The sequence below is a fragment of the Protopterus annectens genome, chromosome 3.part1, assembly GCF_019279795.1.
Source record: "Protopterus annectens isolate FY-2018-M chromosome 3.part1, PAN1.0, whole genome shotgun sequence".
Taxonomy (NCBI): Eukaryota; Metazoa; Chordata; order Ceratodontiformes; family Protopteridae; genus Protopterus; species Protopterus annectens.
The window spans coordinates 1,818,264,373-1,818,283,534 of NC_056732.1; the positions used below are offsets into that span (position 1 = coordinate 1,818,264,373).

Here is a 19,162-nt window from a genome sequence, read left to right on the forward strand (position 1 = left end):
CTGTAGACTCCTTAACTACAGATCCCATCACTGTTGGAACTACCACATCTTCTAACCTACAACCAGTTTACTACAGCCCACAGACTCCTAAGTCAGCCCAAATAAAACCTGCCCTACAAGATTTACTGCTTCCATGTACTAGTAAGAGTCCTTTGTTCATATAATAAATCTTTACTAAGTATTCCCAAACCCAATAACACCGCTGGAGATGCTCTTTATTCTTATTCCATAGCCAAGCTCTGGAACTCATTACCAGCTACTATAAGACTAACTAGTAATTCTTCCCACTTAGACAAGTGGGATTTTGGTGTTTATTTATCACTTGGCTATGCTCATGTACTACCTCTCTCCCCTTAACATCTAATTCCTAACAAATCCTTAGGCTTCCTATAATATCTAACAAACAATCTCTGCCTATCTTTTCTATTGAGTCTTTCACTAGCTTCTCAAATCATGGACTATTTACTATCTGAAACTGAACTTGCCTACTCTTATCTGTGTACCGTATATTAAACAGATCTCTCTGTCTTGGCAAATCCACTCTGCTACTGTTTGAACACACTTGTTTTAGGCTATATAGAATCCTACTAAATATGCTACTAATATGTTAATAAATATACTACTACTTGTATGTTAGTAAATATACTACTACTCGTATGTTACTAAATATATTACTACTTGTATGTTACTAAATATACTACTACTCGTATGTTACTAAATATACTACTACTTGTATGTTACTAAATATACTACTATTCGTATGTTACTAAATATACTACTACTTGTATGTTACTAAATATACTACTATTCGTATGTTACTAAATATACTACTATTCGTATGTTATTGAATATACTACTAGGAGCACCAGCAGAGTAGACAGCCACCACAAAAGTTTATTCAAGCAATGTCAAAAAGCACTTAAAACAGTTAAAAATAAAATGCTTAACTTTTTCACAGCGTTTTTCGTTCAATGTGGAACTTCATCAGACAAATAAGTAAAACCTTCCCACCATGCCATATTTATACTACAAGTCATTAATGTGTCCGTTAATCCACCCTCATTAATTAAGTTAAAAAATAAAACTCTAAGGACCATTATGAAATGGAATGCAAATACTGGTGACCAATTTTCCAAAGAGAATATTCCCTACCGCCATGTGAAGCCCAAGACCAAAACTTTACATAAGAAAACCTCTATAGTTATGATTTCTAGTTATGACCCTGTTTGTTTATGAAAACTTCTTTTTTTAATTTATGTTCAAGCAATTGTATAGTTGCTGCATAATATCTTGTTTAATTTGTCTCTCAATATTCTAACCACTGTATGCTGCATCATTTGTAAAACTCTGATTTTACTCCTTTTATATGTTCTTTGCTGTTTGTACAAAATAGCTATGTTTGTATAATATTTTATTATTTTTATTATTTTTACTATGTATCTGTAGCTGATGAAAATGCTCACTTTGTGTCCAGTTAGACTAATCCGGTAAACAAATGGAAAATAACATAAATCTATATAATTGTCTTTTGTTGTAAATGTGGAGCTTTTCTTCCCAGGCCTCTGCTGAAAAAGGACTTTGTCCAGTCGGACCTTCCCTGTAAACAAATGTAAAATAAATAATAAATAAATATATATATGTGTCTGTGTGTGTGTGTGTGTGTGTGTGTGTGTGTGTGTGTGTGTGTGTGTGTGTGTGTGTGTGTGCGCGCACGCACGCGTGCAGTATGAGTGCATACAATCTGTTATTTATAATAAACTTAACATAGCAGAGTTAAGCATTATTAATGCATATATTCTAGTAGATGTTGCTTAATGTTTTACTTATTCACTGTCACACATTGGCTATGTGATGCACATTCAGTCTTTGTCAATGTGTTTATGTCAGTATTTTTTTTCTTTGTATTGCTAAGTGCATTTATTACTTGCTATTATCTTTGCCAATGTAGCTCAAGTTGTGGCTGGAAAGGATCCTGGGACCAGTTCACTTTCCTGATTACCAAAGTATAAATAAATATGAAGTACAAAAAAAGGGGGGGGGTAAACATGACAGAAATAATTAAGGAACTATTAAAGCACATTTTAATTCTGCACCATTCGTGAGAGAGCAAAAAAAATCCAATTGAAGGCACTGGGAAGTAGCAGACAGACCTAGTTTGGAGTCCTATTACTTGTAATCTGTAAGCAAGGATCATTTACTGCAGTGAGAGTTTTCACACCTCAGCACGAGAGTGTTGGGGAAGGTCTGTCAATTCCTTTAGAACTACAAAAGAATCCCTTACAAACACCTTCTATTTACCTACTTTCTTCTGCTGGAAGTAGCCAACAGCTATTTATAGCATAGAACAATCTCTGACAGACACATAAATGAGGCAAATTCAGAGAAATATAGAAGTAGGAAAACACAGATAACCAGCACTTGACCAGCAATTTCTTTAATTCAAAGCGATCTGGTACCTCGGCAATTCGCCTTCATGGATCACAGTTCATTCTAATCTTCTTCTTCTTCTTGATCACCTTGTCCGCACATTGAATGGCAGTGAGTTTACAGTGTCGAGTTGCCAGCCAACCTTCCACAGAAGGCACACTCACACGCACACCTAGGGCCAATTTAGAGTGTCCAATCCACCTGCAGCATGTCTTTGGGATGTGGGAGGAAACCGGAGCACCCGGAGGAAACCCACGCGACCACAGGGAGGACATGCAGACTCCGCACAGAAGGCACCCCAGCCGAGGATCGAACCAGAGAACCTCTTGCTGTGAGGCGGCAATGCTAACCACTGCACCACCGTGGCCGCCCTATCACAGTTCATTCTAATACTAAACCAATATATATACATCAAATCACAGCTGTCATTATTCAATTAATAAACATATTAAACAATTAAGCATGATAACATTAAACATTTTTAAAGTGACCACTGAAAACTCAATAAATATGTATATGCTTAATTGCTTAATATGTTTATTAATTGAATAATGACAGTTGTGATTTGATGTATATATATTGGTTTAGTATTAGAATGAACTGTGATCCATGAAGGCGAATTGCCGAGGTACCAGATCGCTTTGAATTAAAGAAATTGCTGGTTATCTGTGTTTTCTTATTTCATTGTTGCTGGTGTTTTTTTTTTAATATAGAAGTAGCTCTGCTACAGAGGGTGTGGTTAGATGACAGTGCTTCACAGTCCAGCCTATCTTAATGAAATGAGACAACAATACCACTTCCTTATGTCTGGCATGACTCATATAAAGAGGACTTGAAATGTATTCTGGGAAGATGGAATAAAAGCGAGAAAGCAAGATCACGTTACTGAGGCAGGCTCCATCATCCGCCATTTTGAGGAAAACCCATTAAAATTTTAAAAGAAGCACTTGGAGTGGTTTTGACACATTAAAATAGCTCAGAAAATAAAGATACAATAAAAATGTTTTTGAGTTCTAAGGTGGAGTTTTCCTGTGCATTTTGCTGTTAGTTCTGCTCCAGTGTAGTATCATAATAGGAATGAATGATCATTTATTTATTTGCATTTGTTTACCAGGATGATCCACTGGGCCAAAAAGTGCCCATTTTCAGTGGAGGTCTGGGGAAAAAAGCTCCATAGTGATTTATACAAACAAATGTATCAAATACAACAAATACAAAAACAAGAACTGACAATGAAATAGATTTTTAACACAAGTAAAATTGGACAATGAGGCAATAAAGTCATAGATAAGGCTATCTACTGATTCTACTAGTATAAGTAATTTCAGCAAAGGATTACTAGTCAGGCAATAGGAAGGATTAAGGAAGTAGGTAGGATGGAGAAGGAATGAACCTTGAAAAAGGGCATAGCAAAATTAATTTAATATGGGTGGCGGGGCAGATAGCCTAGTATGAACCTATGAACCTATGAGGTAGTGGGAGAAAGAAAAAGTTAAGTTGGAGTGTGAGGAACTGGCACATGAGCATAGCCACTGTGAGGACAGATGTTGTTTTAAGGATTTATTTTAAGAGAGATGCACTGCTAGTGGTTCTTAGAGTTTGTGGAAGAGGAGTTCCATAATTTTGCAGTGGAGAAGGAGTGGTGAATTTGGCCAGCGGAGAAGTTAGGTTTGTTAATTTGCAAAAGCATTTGATTCTCGGAATGGATGGGTATGTTTGGGCGATAGGGTTTAAATAGAAAGGAAAGGGCAGGGCAACTGGCAGGGTTGAATATTAGTTTATGGGCAGCTATTAGTTGTATGTATGTGTGATGATGGGGAAGTTCTAGACAGTTTAGTATGTGAAGAGAGATACAATGGTGGGATGATTTTTTTCTGTTAGTGACAAATTTTGCAATTTTGTTATAGCCAGAATTGAGCTTGGATTTTAGACTGGCTCGTATGTTAGTAAAGAGAGAAGCGCCATAGAGGAGAGGTGGGAGGAGGAAGGAGGAGGCAAGTGACTGTTTTGAGGAATGTTTTGTGGCAGTATAGCATGCCCGATTTTTGGTGAACTTTTTTAATATTGTATTCATCTATGATGACTCCTAATAGCTTGGTATGTGTGACAACCTCAATACTAGTGTTATCCTGGGAGAGTATGGAGAAAGAGTCTTTATTTATGGTAGTGGTCTTCTTGGAGGTGAATAGCATAAGTTTGTTTTTTTTAGGGTTTAGGGCAAGATGGTTGTTAGTCATCCATACTTCAGTGGAGGCGAGTGCTGACTGGGTGAGTTTTAGGAGTTCAGGAGGACAGTTGGCATTGCAGATGATCATAGAGTCATCTGCGTACTGGATGACTGTGCCTTGAGAGAGAGAGTAGAGTGAAAATCATTGATGAAAATGCTGAATAACAGAGGCCCTAGGATGGATCCCTGGGGAACACCAGTAGTAGCATTGAGGAAAGGAGAGAGAGTGTAACCATTTTGTAACTTGTTGTCTGCCTGTGAGGTAGTTAGAAAACCAGAGAAAGGTGGAGGGGGACATGAGTTTAGTAAGGAGAAGAGGGTGGGATACAGTATCAAAGGCTTTGGAAAGATCTAGAAATAGAGAGGAGACTAGCTTCCCAGCATCCCAAGCTTGATTTACAGATTCACAGAAGGATATTAGAGCTGTAGTGATGCTATGTCTGGGTCTGAAGCCATGCTGGGTTACTGATAGTAGGTTATTGTCTAGAAGATAGTTAAGGAATTGGGCGGAGATACATTTTTCGAAGATCTTTGAGATGGGGGATAGAATGGCAATGGGTTGGAAGTTGGAGATATCTTTGTTGTTTCCGCCTTTGTGCATTGGAAGGATGAAAGCTTTTTTCCAAATGCTGGAAACATAAGACTCTTGAATGGACCAATTAAGAAGTAGGATGACAGCATATGCTGTGGAATTTGCTGCTATTTAAAGGAATTCTGGGGGCGAGTCATCAGGGGCATTGGTGCATAGCTTTAATTTTAGAAGCAGTTTCTTTGCTGTGGTAGTCGGGATAGGTACAAGAGAGAAGTTATGTAAGTGTGGGGGCATTAGTAGTCTGGTCAGATGGGTTTTTATATTATTATGAGGGAAGTTTTTGGTGAGGTTAGTTATGGTGTTTATAAAATATGTGTTGAAGAGGGTGGCTATTTCGTTGGGATTTTTTTCTGGATTGGGACAGGGGTTACTGTTGGATCCTGGATGGAGAAGGTTGTTTATTGAGCTCCAGAACTGCCTTGGATTTAGTTTGTGTTGGCTTTGTAAAGTGTGGTAATATTCTTTTTTGTCCTTAATGACTAGGTGCTTTACTTGGTTGCAAAGTTGTTTATAATTTGTAAGGTCAGAGTTATTTTTGTGTTTTCTCCATGGCTGCTAACCCGTTATGGAATAAAGTTGAAGCCGTCCATGAGGAATTAACTACAGTGCTCAGTGGTTGCAATTATTGCTTTGGATTTCTGTGGTCAGTTTCCTATCTGGAGTGCACCCTGTGTGGGATCTGCAGGTCTTCTCTCTGTCTATATTGTTTTTTTATTTGGTCTGTCATTTCCCTCCACATTATAAAGTTATGTTCGCAGGTGAACTGGTGATCCTAGATTGCCTGTAAACTTGTACATGTCTACATTTTGCAGTTGACGAGCATCCCTTTCCTGACTGTTTCTCTGCCGTATGGCTGTTGCTGCTCCTCTGTGAAACTCAGTGGGATAAAGCTGGCCTTGTAACAGCCCTCACTAATATCTCTACTCCAACCACCCTAAACCCATCTTCCACCCTACTAACTGTCTTTGGTTACAGCCAACTCCAATGCTTGTAAACCTTTTAATATTTCTCAGCGGTAACCTTGGGTGCTGTTATTCATGTGTAATATCAGCCAGCTTAACTACTAGGAGACGCGCCATCTTAAATCATTTGTAATATTAGCCAGCTTAACTATTAGGAGACGTGCCATCTTAAATCATGTGTAATATCAGCCAGCTTAACTACTAGGAGACCCGCCATCTTAAATCATGTGTAATATCAGCCAGCTTAACTACTAGGAGATGCGCCATCTTAAATCATTTGTAATATCAGACAGCTTAACTACTAGGAGACGCGCCATCTTAAATCATGTGTAATATCAGACAGCTTAACTACTAGGAGACGCGCCATCTTAAATCATTTGTAATATTAGCCAGCTTAACTATTAGGAGACGTGCCATCTTAAATCATTTGTAATATCAGCCAGATTAACTATTAGGAGATGTGCCATCTTAAATCATGTGTAATATCAGCCAGCTTAACTACTAGGAGATGCGCCATCTTAAATCATGTGTAATATCAGCCAGCTTAACTATTAGGAGACGTGCCATCTTAAATCATGTGTAATATCAGCCAGCTTAACTACTAGGGGATGCACCATCTTAAATCATGTGTAATATCAGCCAGCTTAACTACTAGGGGATGCACCATCTTAAATCATGTGTAATATCAGCCAGCTTAACTACTAGGAGACGCGCCATCTTAAATCATGTGTAATATCAGCCAGCTTAACTACTAGGAGATGCGCCATTTTAAATCATGTGTAATATCAGCCAGCTTAACTATTAGGAGACGTGCCATCTTAAATCATGTGTAATATCAGACAGCTTAACTACTAGGAGATGCGCCATCTTAAATCATGTGTAATATCAGCCAGCTTAACTACTAGGAGACGCGCCATCTTAAATCATGTGTAATATCAGACAGCTTAACTACTAGGAGACGCGCCATCTTAAATCATGTGTAATATTAGCCAGCTTAACTATTAGGAGACGAGCCATCTTAAATCATGTGTAATATCAGCCAGCTTAACTATTAGGAGATGCGCCATCTTAAATCATGTGTAATATCAGCCAGCTTAACTACTAGGAGACGCGCCATCTTAAATCATGTGTAATATCAGCCAGCTTAACTACTAGAAGATGCGCCATCTTAAATCATGTGTAATATCAGCCAGCTTAACTACTAGAAGACGCGCCATCTTAAATCATGTGTAATATCAGCCAGCTTAACTACTAGGAGACGCGCCATCTTAAATCATGTGTAATATCAGCCAGCTTAACTATTAGGAGATGTGCCATCTTAAATCATGTGTAATATCAGCCAGCTTAACTACTAGGAGATGCGCCATCTTAAATCATGTGTAATATCAGCCAGCTTAACTACTAGGAGATGCGCCATCTTAAATCATGTGTAATATCAGCCAGCTTAACTATTAGGAGACGTGCCATCTTAAATCATGTGTAATATCAGCCAGCTTAACTACTAGGAGACGCGCCATCTTAAATCATGTGTAATATCAGCCAGCTTAACTACTAGGAGACGCGCCATCTTAAATCATGTGTAATATCAGCCAGCTTAACTACTATGAGATGCGCCATCTTAAATCATGTGTAATATCAGCCAGCTTAACTACTAGGGGATGCACCATCTTAAATCATGTGTAATATCAGTCAGCTTAACTACTAGGAGACGCGCCATCTTAAATCATGTGTAATATCAGCCAGCTTAACTGTTAGGAGATGTGCCATCTTAAATGGCACAGATGTTACAAGTGTATAGTTTATACTCAATTGTCCTTCACAGAAATATATTATGCATCTTGAACTATGTCTGTATTACTGGCATTGTTGGACAAACAGCCTACCTATACTTCTTGTAATCTTGTAATTAACTGCTCTTTATTGTAGAGCTTTTCTCCCCGGGCCTCTGCTGAAAAAGGACCTGTGTCCAGTCAGATATTCCCAGTCAATAAATGTAAATAAATAAGTAAATAAATAAAAGTTGGTGTCAGAATGTATTAGTAAAATTGAAAATGAAGAGGACCTGCACTGAGTTTTATCTTAGCTTATTAGATTCTTATTTTAAACATTTCAGATTTTGTTGGTTTGTGCAGTGTAACCAGTGTCCCACCACTGTACCACATTATTACCACTTCATTGTGTTTGTTGTTCTGTAGAGCACACCTTGCTGCATATCTAAACACCTCATCATATCACCCTACAGGCACACTTTTTTCTTCCAAATACTCAAAAGCACTCCTCTGTCTTCATATCTTCACTTCATCTACATACTGTACAAGAACCAATTCTTCATATTTTTGCCCCTATATTAACCACATCTGTTCTGTCATTTTTATTTATTTTTTATTTCTTGCATGCCAAATATTGTCAGTTTCAAATATTCATTGCACTTCTAATCAGTATTGTAAACACTGTCATTTCAAATTTTTTGTACTTCTACTCAGTGTTGTAAAGGTTGTCGGTTTCAAATCTATAGTTATATTTATTGTACTGAGTATATATTCCTGGGCTGAGTTCGAAAATGGTCCATTGAGATCAGTAATCTACATAAGTTAACAAATCCAAACAAATTATGATTTAATAAAACAATAAACAAGCAAAAATTGTCTGTTCTCAGTTGCCAGACAGATTTGAAGATGTTGCTGTTGGATTTTCAAGAGAGGAGTGGGACCTGCTGAGTGACCAGGAGAAAGACCTGCACAGGGAGGTGATGGTACAGAACTACGAGAACATGATTTCTGTAGGTAAGGAGGGTGTTGTAGGTGCTGTGATTGTCTGAGGATATAGGTATTTTCATAGCTGCAAAAATACTGTTGTGTGTAAGGAAACTGTAAACTAATTTTGATATTTTGTTGTCTTACTTATCTTAATTTCTGTAAAGTGCAGTAAACTCAGTTGATCTTAGACTGTCTGCTTCTATTTAACTAGTATTTCATAGTGAACTGTGATCAAAATCTTATATGTGATGATTTAATGGGTTTACTATGAATAATTAGTCTTATTTAAGCCACACATGATTGTTTGACCCCAAAACATATAAAACATTTGAGAGTTCACTCCTTAACAGTGGGACACCGAGGTCACAAAACACATAATTCTTGTTATATACGAGAGCGACATGTGCTTGGGTTCCATTGAAGATTATTGCCTGTTTTGATTTGCTGGATTCTGTGGGAGTGTAGGCTGGATTTTGACTGACCAGCTCCTGTGAGAGTAAAGCCTTAAATGCATTAAATAACTGGAGGTTTGCTCAGTTTCATGCAGGGGCATGGAGCAGTGTAAATTGTATTGGGTAGGCGGCGTGTGATACGTAAAAGACACTTCCTTCTCTGCTTCAGGCTAGTTGCACTGTTGTAACTGATTTTATTCTAAGTTTGAATCCAGTTCATCATTGATACGTATTACTTAGTCTGATACTTTCATTCATTAGCTTTAGCAGTTGAACTTGGCTAGGCTTGTAAGGGGCCTAGGGCTATTAGTGTTCTAACATCCTGTGAACCTGTGTGTCACCTTGGGATGGGACGACTGACAAGCCTTCCTGCTTTGCTTTGTTGAGGATGGTCATCTCCTCAATAGTTTACAAGACAGTGTAAGAAACTTCTCTGTGTGGAAGATTTTTAGTCCATATATTTGTAGTTAATCACTGTATATTAATCAGATCAGACAATAGTAGTAGAAGTAGCGAACTTAAACTCGTCTTAAGTCAAAACAAAACAAAAAATAATAATAAAAAATATATAATTGAACAGCATTACTAAGTATTCGAAAGTAATCCAAGCAAGGCAGGCAGTCTGTTTCCAGTCGAAAATCCTTTATTAAGTACACAGGCAAGCGATCCAAGTAAAACAAAAATAGAGTAATAATTTCTTCACAAGCTTTCTAAATATATATATATATATATATATATATATATATATATATATATATACTATGTGGTACCTCTTATTTAACCAGATTATTATGGGTGATCTTGAAGGAGACATCCCGAATATTCTGGAGAAACATGAACTCATGTGGCAATTAAAGCTGAACTCTTTTAGGAAGCTTGGACTAAACTACTACTGTTCAATTAAAAGTGCACTGGAACTTAGAAAATTGCCACATTGTTTACATGAATAATTGTATTTTATTTTATTTTATTCTACAAATTGGTTTTAAATACCATTTTAAATAAGTTGAAATTTAAGTGTGTATTTTGTTTCCATCATCATACATACATATTTTCTTATTTTTATTTTTTTCTGGTTCTTTTTTCCACTTTATTCAAAATGATGTGTAATAACAATACTAACTAATTATATAATTATATATATTTTTATAGATTTTTTATAGATTGTTTTTAGGGTTCTTGTACACAGACCTGAAGAAGTCTAGAAGGATGAAAGCGATCTTTGTTAACAATAAGTTATGAAAATAGAAATTGATTTTTACATGCAAAATGTATATGTATACATTTACATATATTTTTTGATTGCCAAATGAACTAAGGTTGATATATTTCCAGCCATGTAATATATTGTTTTGGATAAAATCACAGACTTTAATAATCTACTTAATAATCTGGTTAAATAAGAGGTACCACATCATTATAAATTTGATTTAAAGTATATAAGGGTTATATATTATTGTGACAGCTACTAAGTAGGGCGGGACCAGCTTGAATGTCACACTGATGGGGGAAGGGATGTGAATTTAACACGTGTACCAATAACACTTTGTTTTACAGCACAATAAAGCACTCCCATGCCTGATAAAAAGTATATATATATTTAGAAAGCTTATGAGGAAATTATTACTCTATTTTTGTTTTACTTAGATCGCTTGTCTGTATATTTAATAAAGGATTTTTGACTGGAAACAGACTGCCTGCCTTGCTTGGATTACTTTTGAATACGTAGTAATACTGTACAATTATATATTTTCTATTATTATTTTTTGTTTTGTTTTGTTTTGACTTAAGACAAGTTTAAGTTCGCTACTTCTACTACTATTGTCTGATCTGATTAATATACAGTGATTAACTAGAAATATATGGACTGAAAATCTTCCACACATAGAAGTTTCTTACACTGTCTTGTTTTTGGACCCACTGCACTTTAGTGGGTTGTTTTGAGACTTCGGGGATACCACGGAGATTACTTGTTTTTTGTTGGTACTTTGGCTCCTCAATAGTTTAAAGACATGGGGTAATCCACTTTGACTGTAATCTCTTTTGAAATCTCTAGATTTCACTTTGGTTCATCACTAAACATTCCTGTACATATAGAAGTTTGAGCAAGGAACTTACCTGGGAGGGGGGAAGTATATTATGTCATCAGGTGCAGAGCACATAAGGTATATAATTAAATTTGAATTTAAGCCAACATAAAACCATTAATAAAAACATCCTTGATATTGGCAGCAATGAAAGAGATATATGATCTGTAGAATATTTAAAGACAATGTTGCCTGATAGCGTTACTACTTTAATGTGCAGCTAAGTGCTTCACCCTTACAGAGCAAGGAGTATTACTGCCTTTGAAACCATGATGTAAGAGGATGAAGCAGTCTTATTAACCTACAAACTGTGAAATGAAAGTTAGTATCCACCTTTAAAATGCACACTACTAGACCGAAGCCACCAGCGCAAACTAAGAAGTCAGGTCACATTTGATCGACAAAGGCTCCAAACTAACTGTCTTTTGTGAAAGTGCTCAAAAGTACATCTCATTAACAAAAATTACATTTTCTTGCTTCGTGTACAACTTTATTGGTACAGGCCTCATTTACTTTTAGTTCTCTGCCATTTTTGGGTTAGCAATCCAGGCTTTTTGCCCTGGTTGTGCCTCTTGTCAAGCTGTTCCATGTTACCTGTTTGGTCACTTACAGGGGATTGTTGTTATTTACTTATTTGTTTTTTCCATTGAGGACATCTTTGTTTATTGTTTTCTTGCAGTATGGTTTGTTCCACATTTATTATATTATCAAGTCTGTTCATTTTGGGATCTCTCGCCTGTGGGTGGTCACACTGAGTTTTTCTTGAACTCCAGTTTCCTCCTAGTTTGCTCACCTTCCCCACTCGAGGGGTTTTGTTCCCTTCCTTTCCATTTCTATTTCTCCAGTTCTTCTGTTGCAGGGCCTAAAGGAGTTGTCCAGCCTTTTTCTTCACGTACAGTTACAGAAGTCTGATTTGATCTCTCCAGTCGCTCAGTTTTGTGAGAGGTGTGCAAATAGATCCCGCATGAGTCCTCCCTCGCCCCTTATATTGGAACAGAATTTCAAATCCCTTGGGTTCTGCTCTGCAGGTACCAGAACACCAGGATTTGTAGTGTCATTCCACCTTTGCTACCACTGACACACCTACCATCAGCACATTTAACATCGGTCTGTTTCAGTCTTGCATTGGTTGGTATCTTGTTACCCATCCAGGTAATTCACCATTGGCACACATGCTGCTAGTTTGCTTGCATGGTCCTGATGCAGGCCTAGAGCTGAAATGGATGCTGCATCCTTATGATCTTGCATTTGCTTCACTTCCCACTGAGTTTATATTGGATATGATACAGACCTGTCCAATAAATACCAGTGGGGCTGATTTTGGGGAACCAGTGTTTACTACCTGACATATGCTAGGCTTAACAGTGTCAGGACATGTTTGAACTGCTTCTACCACCACCATCTTTGAGGTGACAGATGTGGGTCCTGTGTCGTTCTTCAGGCAGATCCTTGAACCTTCTCTACTCCGTATGGAAGCAGTTTCCTGGTGTTTCTCAGCCTGGACCTTGTATTCCTCATGGATTTTCTTTATCTTCCTTGCAGAAGACATCTAGGAAAGATCCCCTGAAGTTCTTGAGCCTCATGTTTTCCAGATGGTGGATGATATCCATAGCCATCAGTTTTGTAGCACTTCCTCCAGATGAGACGTGGCTTTTGAGCATTGCAGTGAATGTGTTAAAGGCTAAGATAAGAATAATGAAATAAAATGCCAAATAGGATTGGGTCATTTGTGGCTTGAAAAGCCAGACAAGTCACCTCAAAGCAACCAGTAGGCCACTGAGTAAAAGGAGAGTTATGCTAATCTGTTGGGGTAGGTAATGGATTCATGGTGGTTAGTTTTCTTGGTTAGAAATCTTTGGGGTCTTTCCAATTGTTTTATGTGCTTAAATATTTACATAATAAAGGAGGTATTGTATGCAGTGGTGGGATTATTTCTTTGAATCCTCAGAATATTTCCTTGAAAAGTAACTAGGCAGTCAGGAGCAGAGCACTTTACTGTTTACACTTTTCACTGCTAAATTTGAGTGCAACTACATGTGTTATTTACAAGTTCTGAGTTTGCAGTTTCATAGAATTCTCCTTACTCTCAGGCATAGTGATCTCAGAGGTAGCATGTACAAGCAGCAGGGGTGGCAAAGCTCTCCTCCTTAAAAATGCATTTTTTTTACAATAAGTTTCTGACTTTTGATATTTTACTTCCAAATCACTTTTGTGTCCACACTTTTCAGTGTTCAATTTGGATGCAGTGGTCTTCTGTTGCTATCCCTCTAGTTACCTGGCAACTATTTGGTATAATCTTGCTGTCAGCTTCTCTGCCAGTATTACATCTACCTTATTTGTCTTCTTCCTCTTTTGTTTCCATCTTAGTCACTATCCTGTCCTCCTATCTGCTTCATTGAGTGGTCAAAATGTTTTCAAAAGGGCTTTGAAAGGTCTAGTTGAGATGCTACTCAAGGACGTTGATAAAGACCACACATGATTTGATATACATTAAGTGAACATCATGTGCTCTAAAATTAAATCTGTAATATTTGGCATGTTACTAAAGCTTGTTACGGTTCTTTTTTCCCAGGGTGCTTCTTCCTCTAAGGACTTTACCCTGAATTAGTTTAGGCTTTTTAGGACTGACATATTTGATTTAGATCCCACATAGAGTGGAGATCAACCAGGGTTCACTGCCATGTTGGCTCATTTTGAAAAATAAGCATGGCCTTGGTCTCTGATACCAGATAAGCCAGGTGGAGGAAGGGGGGGGGGTATCCCTTATGTAGTTAGAACACGAGGTTCTCCTCACAACTATTGTGTCAATTGATATAAGGAACAGATTCCATCTCCTTTGGAGTAAAACAACGAAATATATTATCTCCTGTTCCACAAAGGAGCATAGATATCTTGTGCTTGGAAGGGTTGGCTGTCTGTTGAGGTATGTACACACAGCCCCTTGTGCTTATTATTAGACAAACTGATCTCTCGGACCACACCTACTGCTGGGGTATGGTGTTCATCTTGGGTTACTAGCTCTGTTCATTTTGCAGGTGTTGCAAACAAACAAATGCAGGCTAGAGTCTAAGCTGTATGTATACGTACTAAAACTCTTTGTGCATACATTTTGCTCTGTTTTGTGATTAAATATTAAGCTATTATATATCTAGCTTTCATCAAAGCCTGCTGTTTCTAAAACTATGTATATGTTACATTTGTTCTCCCAAGTCTGAGTTGTGTTATATATTTTCTTACCTAGACTGGCTTCAGTGTACATCCTGTCCTGTGTCCCTGCCCTCACTGCTGTATTTCATCACATTTCCCCATACACAGTGTTCCTACCTCCCTGTGCACAAGCCCACCCATGTTGGCGGTGTCATGCTGTGCTGTTTCTTTAAGAACAAAGTCCATGAAGCATAAGGTAATTTATCTTCTTTACTTTTTCTGTTGTAGTAAAAACATAGTACAATGCATGGCTTACTCTGGGTGCATTCTGCACAGAGAGCTCCTCTGGCTGCTTTCCCACAAATCCTTAACATCCATTGGCCCTATGTTTCCCTACTTCATTGTATCATGTTTTGTGAAAGATGCTGTTATTCATGCACTGTTTTTTACCCTGATATCCCATTACATATTTATTTAACAGCAAGTAGGGCTGCACACAGAAAATCTTGGTTACCTTTTTTATTGCTGGCTGAGTTTTATTGGCAAGTCACAAATGTCAATTCTTTCTTCTTGCCCCAGATGCAGCCCTTAACAGGATTTGTTTCTTTTAGTTTGGAAGGCTTCCCTTGGAGAACGTGTCTCAAGATGCGTTGTTGGGAGTAGGCTTACAAAGTAATTCTTGTGAGGTTTGATTCAGACTTTGAGCAGTATTCCAGTGTACTGTCACCTGAACCGAGACAGAGTAGCACATTCTGCTCCCACATCCTGGCTTTGGCCAGTCCCTGTATTTATTTCTAGTGTTTACCAAATCCTCCTTGGACAAGCCTTGTATTACAGTCAAAGTAACTTTCCTGAACACAATCTCCTAGTCATCCCACAGCAAGTAGGAGAAGCTGTGCCTAGCCATTGTTCTTAAAACAGGATAACCAGTATGTCTGGTTTGCAGAATGGAATGGGTGTCCCATTTCCTTTCCACTCCACTGCAATAACTTGCCATCCTACCAGTTTACCTGCTGACTACAGAAATACTCGGTCATCCATAACTTCTAGAAGACACCGACTAGAGATAAAGAAAACACAGTATCTCAGCATTAGCAGCACTGAGGTCATGGCAAAGTAGCAAACTCTGGCAGGATGTCTACAGAAATGCTGACTTGGCCTAACCACTAGAAGACACCAGTTACAAGCAAAGAAATAAGAGTGTCTTGCAGTTACCAGAACTGAAGTTGTAGAAAAGTGGCAAATACTGGCCAGTCACCAGCAGTAAGTATAGGTTCTATAGCTCATGATACCTGTTTTTAGAAATTCATGTTTAATAGCTTCTATTTTAGTAATGTAAGGCTAGGACAGATGTCTCAACTTCCTCTGAAGCCCAGAGATACTCCAGCGATGGTCGCAGTACAGTAGTATAGTGGATTAAGGTTTTCATTTCCTTATTTCAGAAATGGGAAGTTGTTAGTCCTGCTTTCATAGCCTCTGTCTACATCAGTAATAAGTTAATGCACTGGAAAACCTACTGACCATCTAGTTCACAGATAGTTTCTCCAAGTGCTGTGTCTTTCCCTGCACAGCAAGTAGGAGATGTTGTACCTGGGTACCATTTTTAAAACAAGATAAATAGACATCCTTGGTTGCACATGCACCATTTCCTGTCCCATTCACTGTAGTAATTGTAAGCTTCTACTTATAATTTTTCTGCTGTTCCAGTACAGGATTTTGTTGGCTTAAAATTGCTGGTAGCTGCTTGATTCTGCTGTGCTGTGAAGATGCAGTCATACAAAGTACATTGCCATAGTGTTGAAATGTTAAAACTGGCATTTACATAAAGTGACACCCAAGTGTGAAAATGTGCTGCCCAAAGCCTGTATGTTTTTGTATTTTGCACCATTGTTCTACTTACGTTTTTTTTTTTTTTAGCGTTTACATGCTAATTCCTGTTACACAGTGTTGGAACTGTAGTTGTATTTATTCAACAGAACAGAGACTAGTATTTTCTATTTTGTAGCTCCTTTACAGTCCTCTTTTTCTGGTGACCATGAATTGCAATATGTACCCTTAAACTGACTAGTTCACAGTCTTTTGTATAATTTTTGGAATGAGCTGGAAGTAATTACCGTTCTATTTTGCCAACAGAACAGTGACTGACATTTCTGGTACTCTGCATGCTGTCACCATTCTGCCGACCTTGAATTGTAAATAGCTTTAAGTTATACATAGACTGCCCATGCTGGGTAATTTTAGTATTGCTAACTGTGTTTTTCTGGAGAGGCACTTCAAAGAAGAATGTACAAAGTGAAATCTATTAGCTGCCCTACATGATAACTTCATGATGGCTAGTTTGCTCTTTATGTAGGTGTTTCCCTATATGTAAAGGAATTGCAACAGTTGCCTTGATGGTACGCTTAGCATTCTACTTGCAAACAGTCCTGGAAGGGGTAGCAAGTGCAGTGAGGGAATCTATGTTTGGCATCTACTTCTGCCATGAATTACCATATAGGTGGCAGTACACGCGATCTCTTAACATACAAGGGCATGTCAAAACCCAGAGCTGTTGACATGCTACCACTAAAAGAAATCCCAATCCTCAGAGCACACGCCAGGGGATCTAAACCTTGTCATCACAATAAACAAAACATGCTGGAGGGATAACTCCCAGACTCTGGAATAGATTGCCCATACATGTCAAGCAGAGTGCCTGATAGCCTAGTACCAACCTATGAACCTATGAACCTATGTATCATCAGTACCTTTCATCTTGTTAATATTTTTGGAAGCTGGTTTTCTCCCTATTCTATTGCTTAGCTCAGTAAGTGTCTATATTACTAATTCTATGGACGGCACAGTGGTGCAGTGGCTTCGTTGTTGCCTCACAGCAAGTGGTTCTCTGCTTTGAATCTCGGCTGGCGTGCCTTCATGTTGTCCCTGCATTCATGTGAGTTTCCTCTCGGTGCTCTGGTTTCCTCCCACATTACAAAGACATGCGTCTGAAGCATCTCCCAGGGCCTGCACTGAAAATTGTCTCATTCCAAGTCAGACTTTGCCGATAAACAAATGTTAAATAAATAAAATCTTAAACTGTCTTCTAAGAACCACAATTTCTTTCACCTTTTTCCTCATAATCACCTATGTATGTAGTACTTCATCTTATTCCATGCTGCATCCAATGCCATCTGAACAATTTACCTGCTGACTACAAAAATGCTTACTTGCTGCTAACTTCTAGAAGATACCCACTGCAGATAAAGCACAATATTTTGGCATTACCATCGCTGAAATCAAGGCAACATAACAAATTCTGGCCAGCTGCCTACACTGTGTATGTTCAGTAACTCATGATAGCTGTTTAGGAATTTCCTGTTTAATAGCTGCTTTCTACTTCCTCTGTAGCTCAGGGGTACTAAAATTACATAGCCAGCCCTAGTAAAATAACCTAGTGGATTAAGGTTTTCTTTTCCTAATTTCAATAGCAGGACATTGTTGTGCCTGCATTCACAACCTTTTACATATTTTTGTACTTAAAACTTAACTGGTCACCTAGTAAACAGATTTTCTCCAAGTTCTGCGTTTTCTCTGCAACATGGAAAGCTTTGCTCTGTTCTCCCTCTCTTTTCTCAGGCTCATTTTGCAGTTCTACTGTGCCCCAGTTCCTACCCTTTCCCACTTACTCCAAATTTTCAAACAGGCTGTCTCCACCTATCACGATTTAGTCAGCCAGTCAGCATGCACCAAGTTACTTCCCCTGTCCATACTTCCAAACCTAGCCATGTTCCATCAGTTTCGTAGCCTAGCATTTCATAATAAAAGGTAGCCAGTTCAACTCACTGCTCCCACCTGTAATTTTCACAAAACACCTATTTTCCTTATCTTAGCATGTCATTAGCCCACAGGCACACAAATCCCCACAGCTAGTAATCTTCACCTCACACCTCCTACCTTATCCAGTCCAACGATTCCTATGCATAATTCTTAACCATTACCCCTTCACTCACCTAACACAGTATCCATAGTATTTCTTTCTGCTTTCCAACCCTGACTTCCACGCTGACCTTTTAACCCCATTGCATACCATTAACCTTTACTGACTGCAGTCAGATACTCTTGCCTTCCATTGTATCATTACTGAACTCTGAACCACATTCTGAAATTCCTCTTCTAGGGTGTATTATTAGAAATCCATAACTACATTTCCTGTACTGTACTGTCCCCTAAGTTAATCTGTCTCTGTCACCTGAACAATGTCAAACACACAGCTGCTCATGCATATACTCCTTTGGCTGTTGCACACTGCACATCACTACAGCACCTATGCAATGGGGTTAAAAGGTCAGCGTGGAAGTCAGGGCTGGAAAGCAGAAAGAAATACTAAGGATACTGTGGGTTGGGAGGTTGGCCTAATGGTTAAGGTGTTTGCCTTACAAACACAAGGTGCAGGGTTTGAATCTCACAAGGGATAATTGGCTAGGCTTAAAATGGCACGCAAGGGCAGTTAGCCTAGTACTAACCTATGAACCT

The 19,162-nt window shown here is 38.3% G+C and overlaps 1 protein-coding gene across 1 annotated transcript in view; it reads left to right on the forward strand.

The window, feature by feature from the left end:
* LOC122798698 (zinc finger protein 260-like) overlaps positions 1 to 19,162 on the forward strand; it is a 196,371-nt gene that overhangs the window by 45,225 nt on the left and 131,984 nt on the right. The window contains exon 2 of the mRNA XM_044067793.1: positions 8,865 to 8,991. Within this exon, the coding sequence (XP_043923728.1) occupies positions 8,865 to 8,991 (127 nt within the window). The remainder of the gene's footprint in view (positions 1 to 8,864; positions 8,992 to 19,162) is intronic.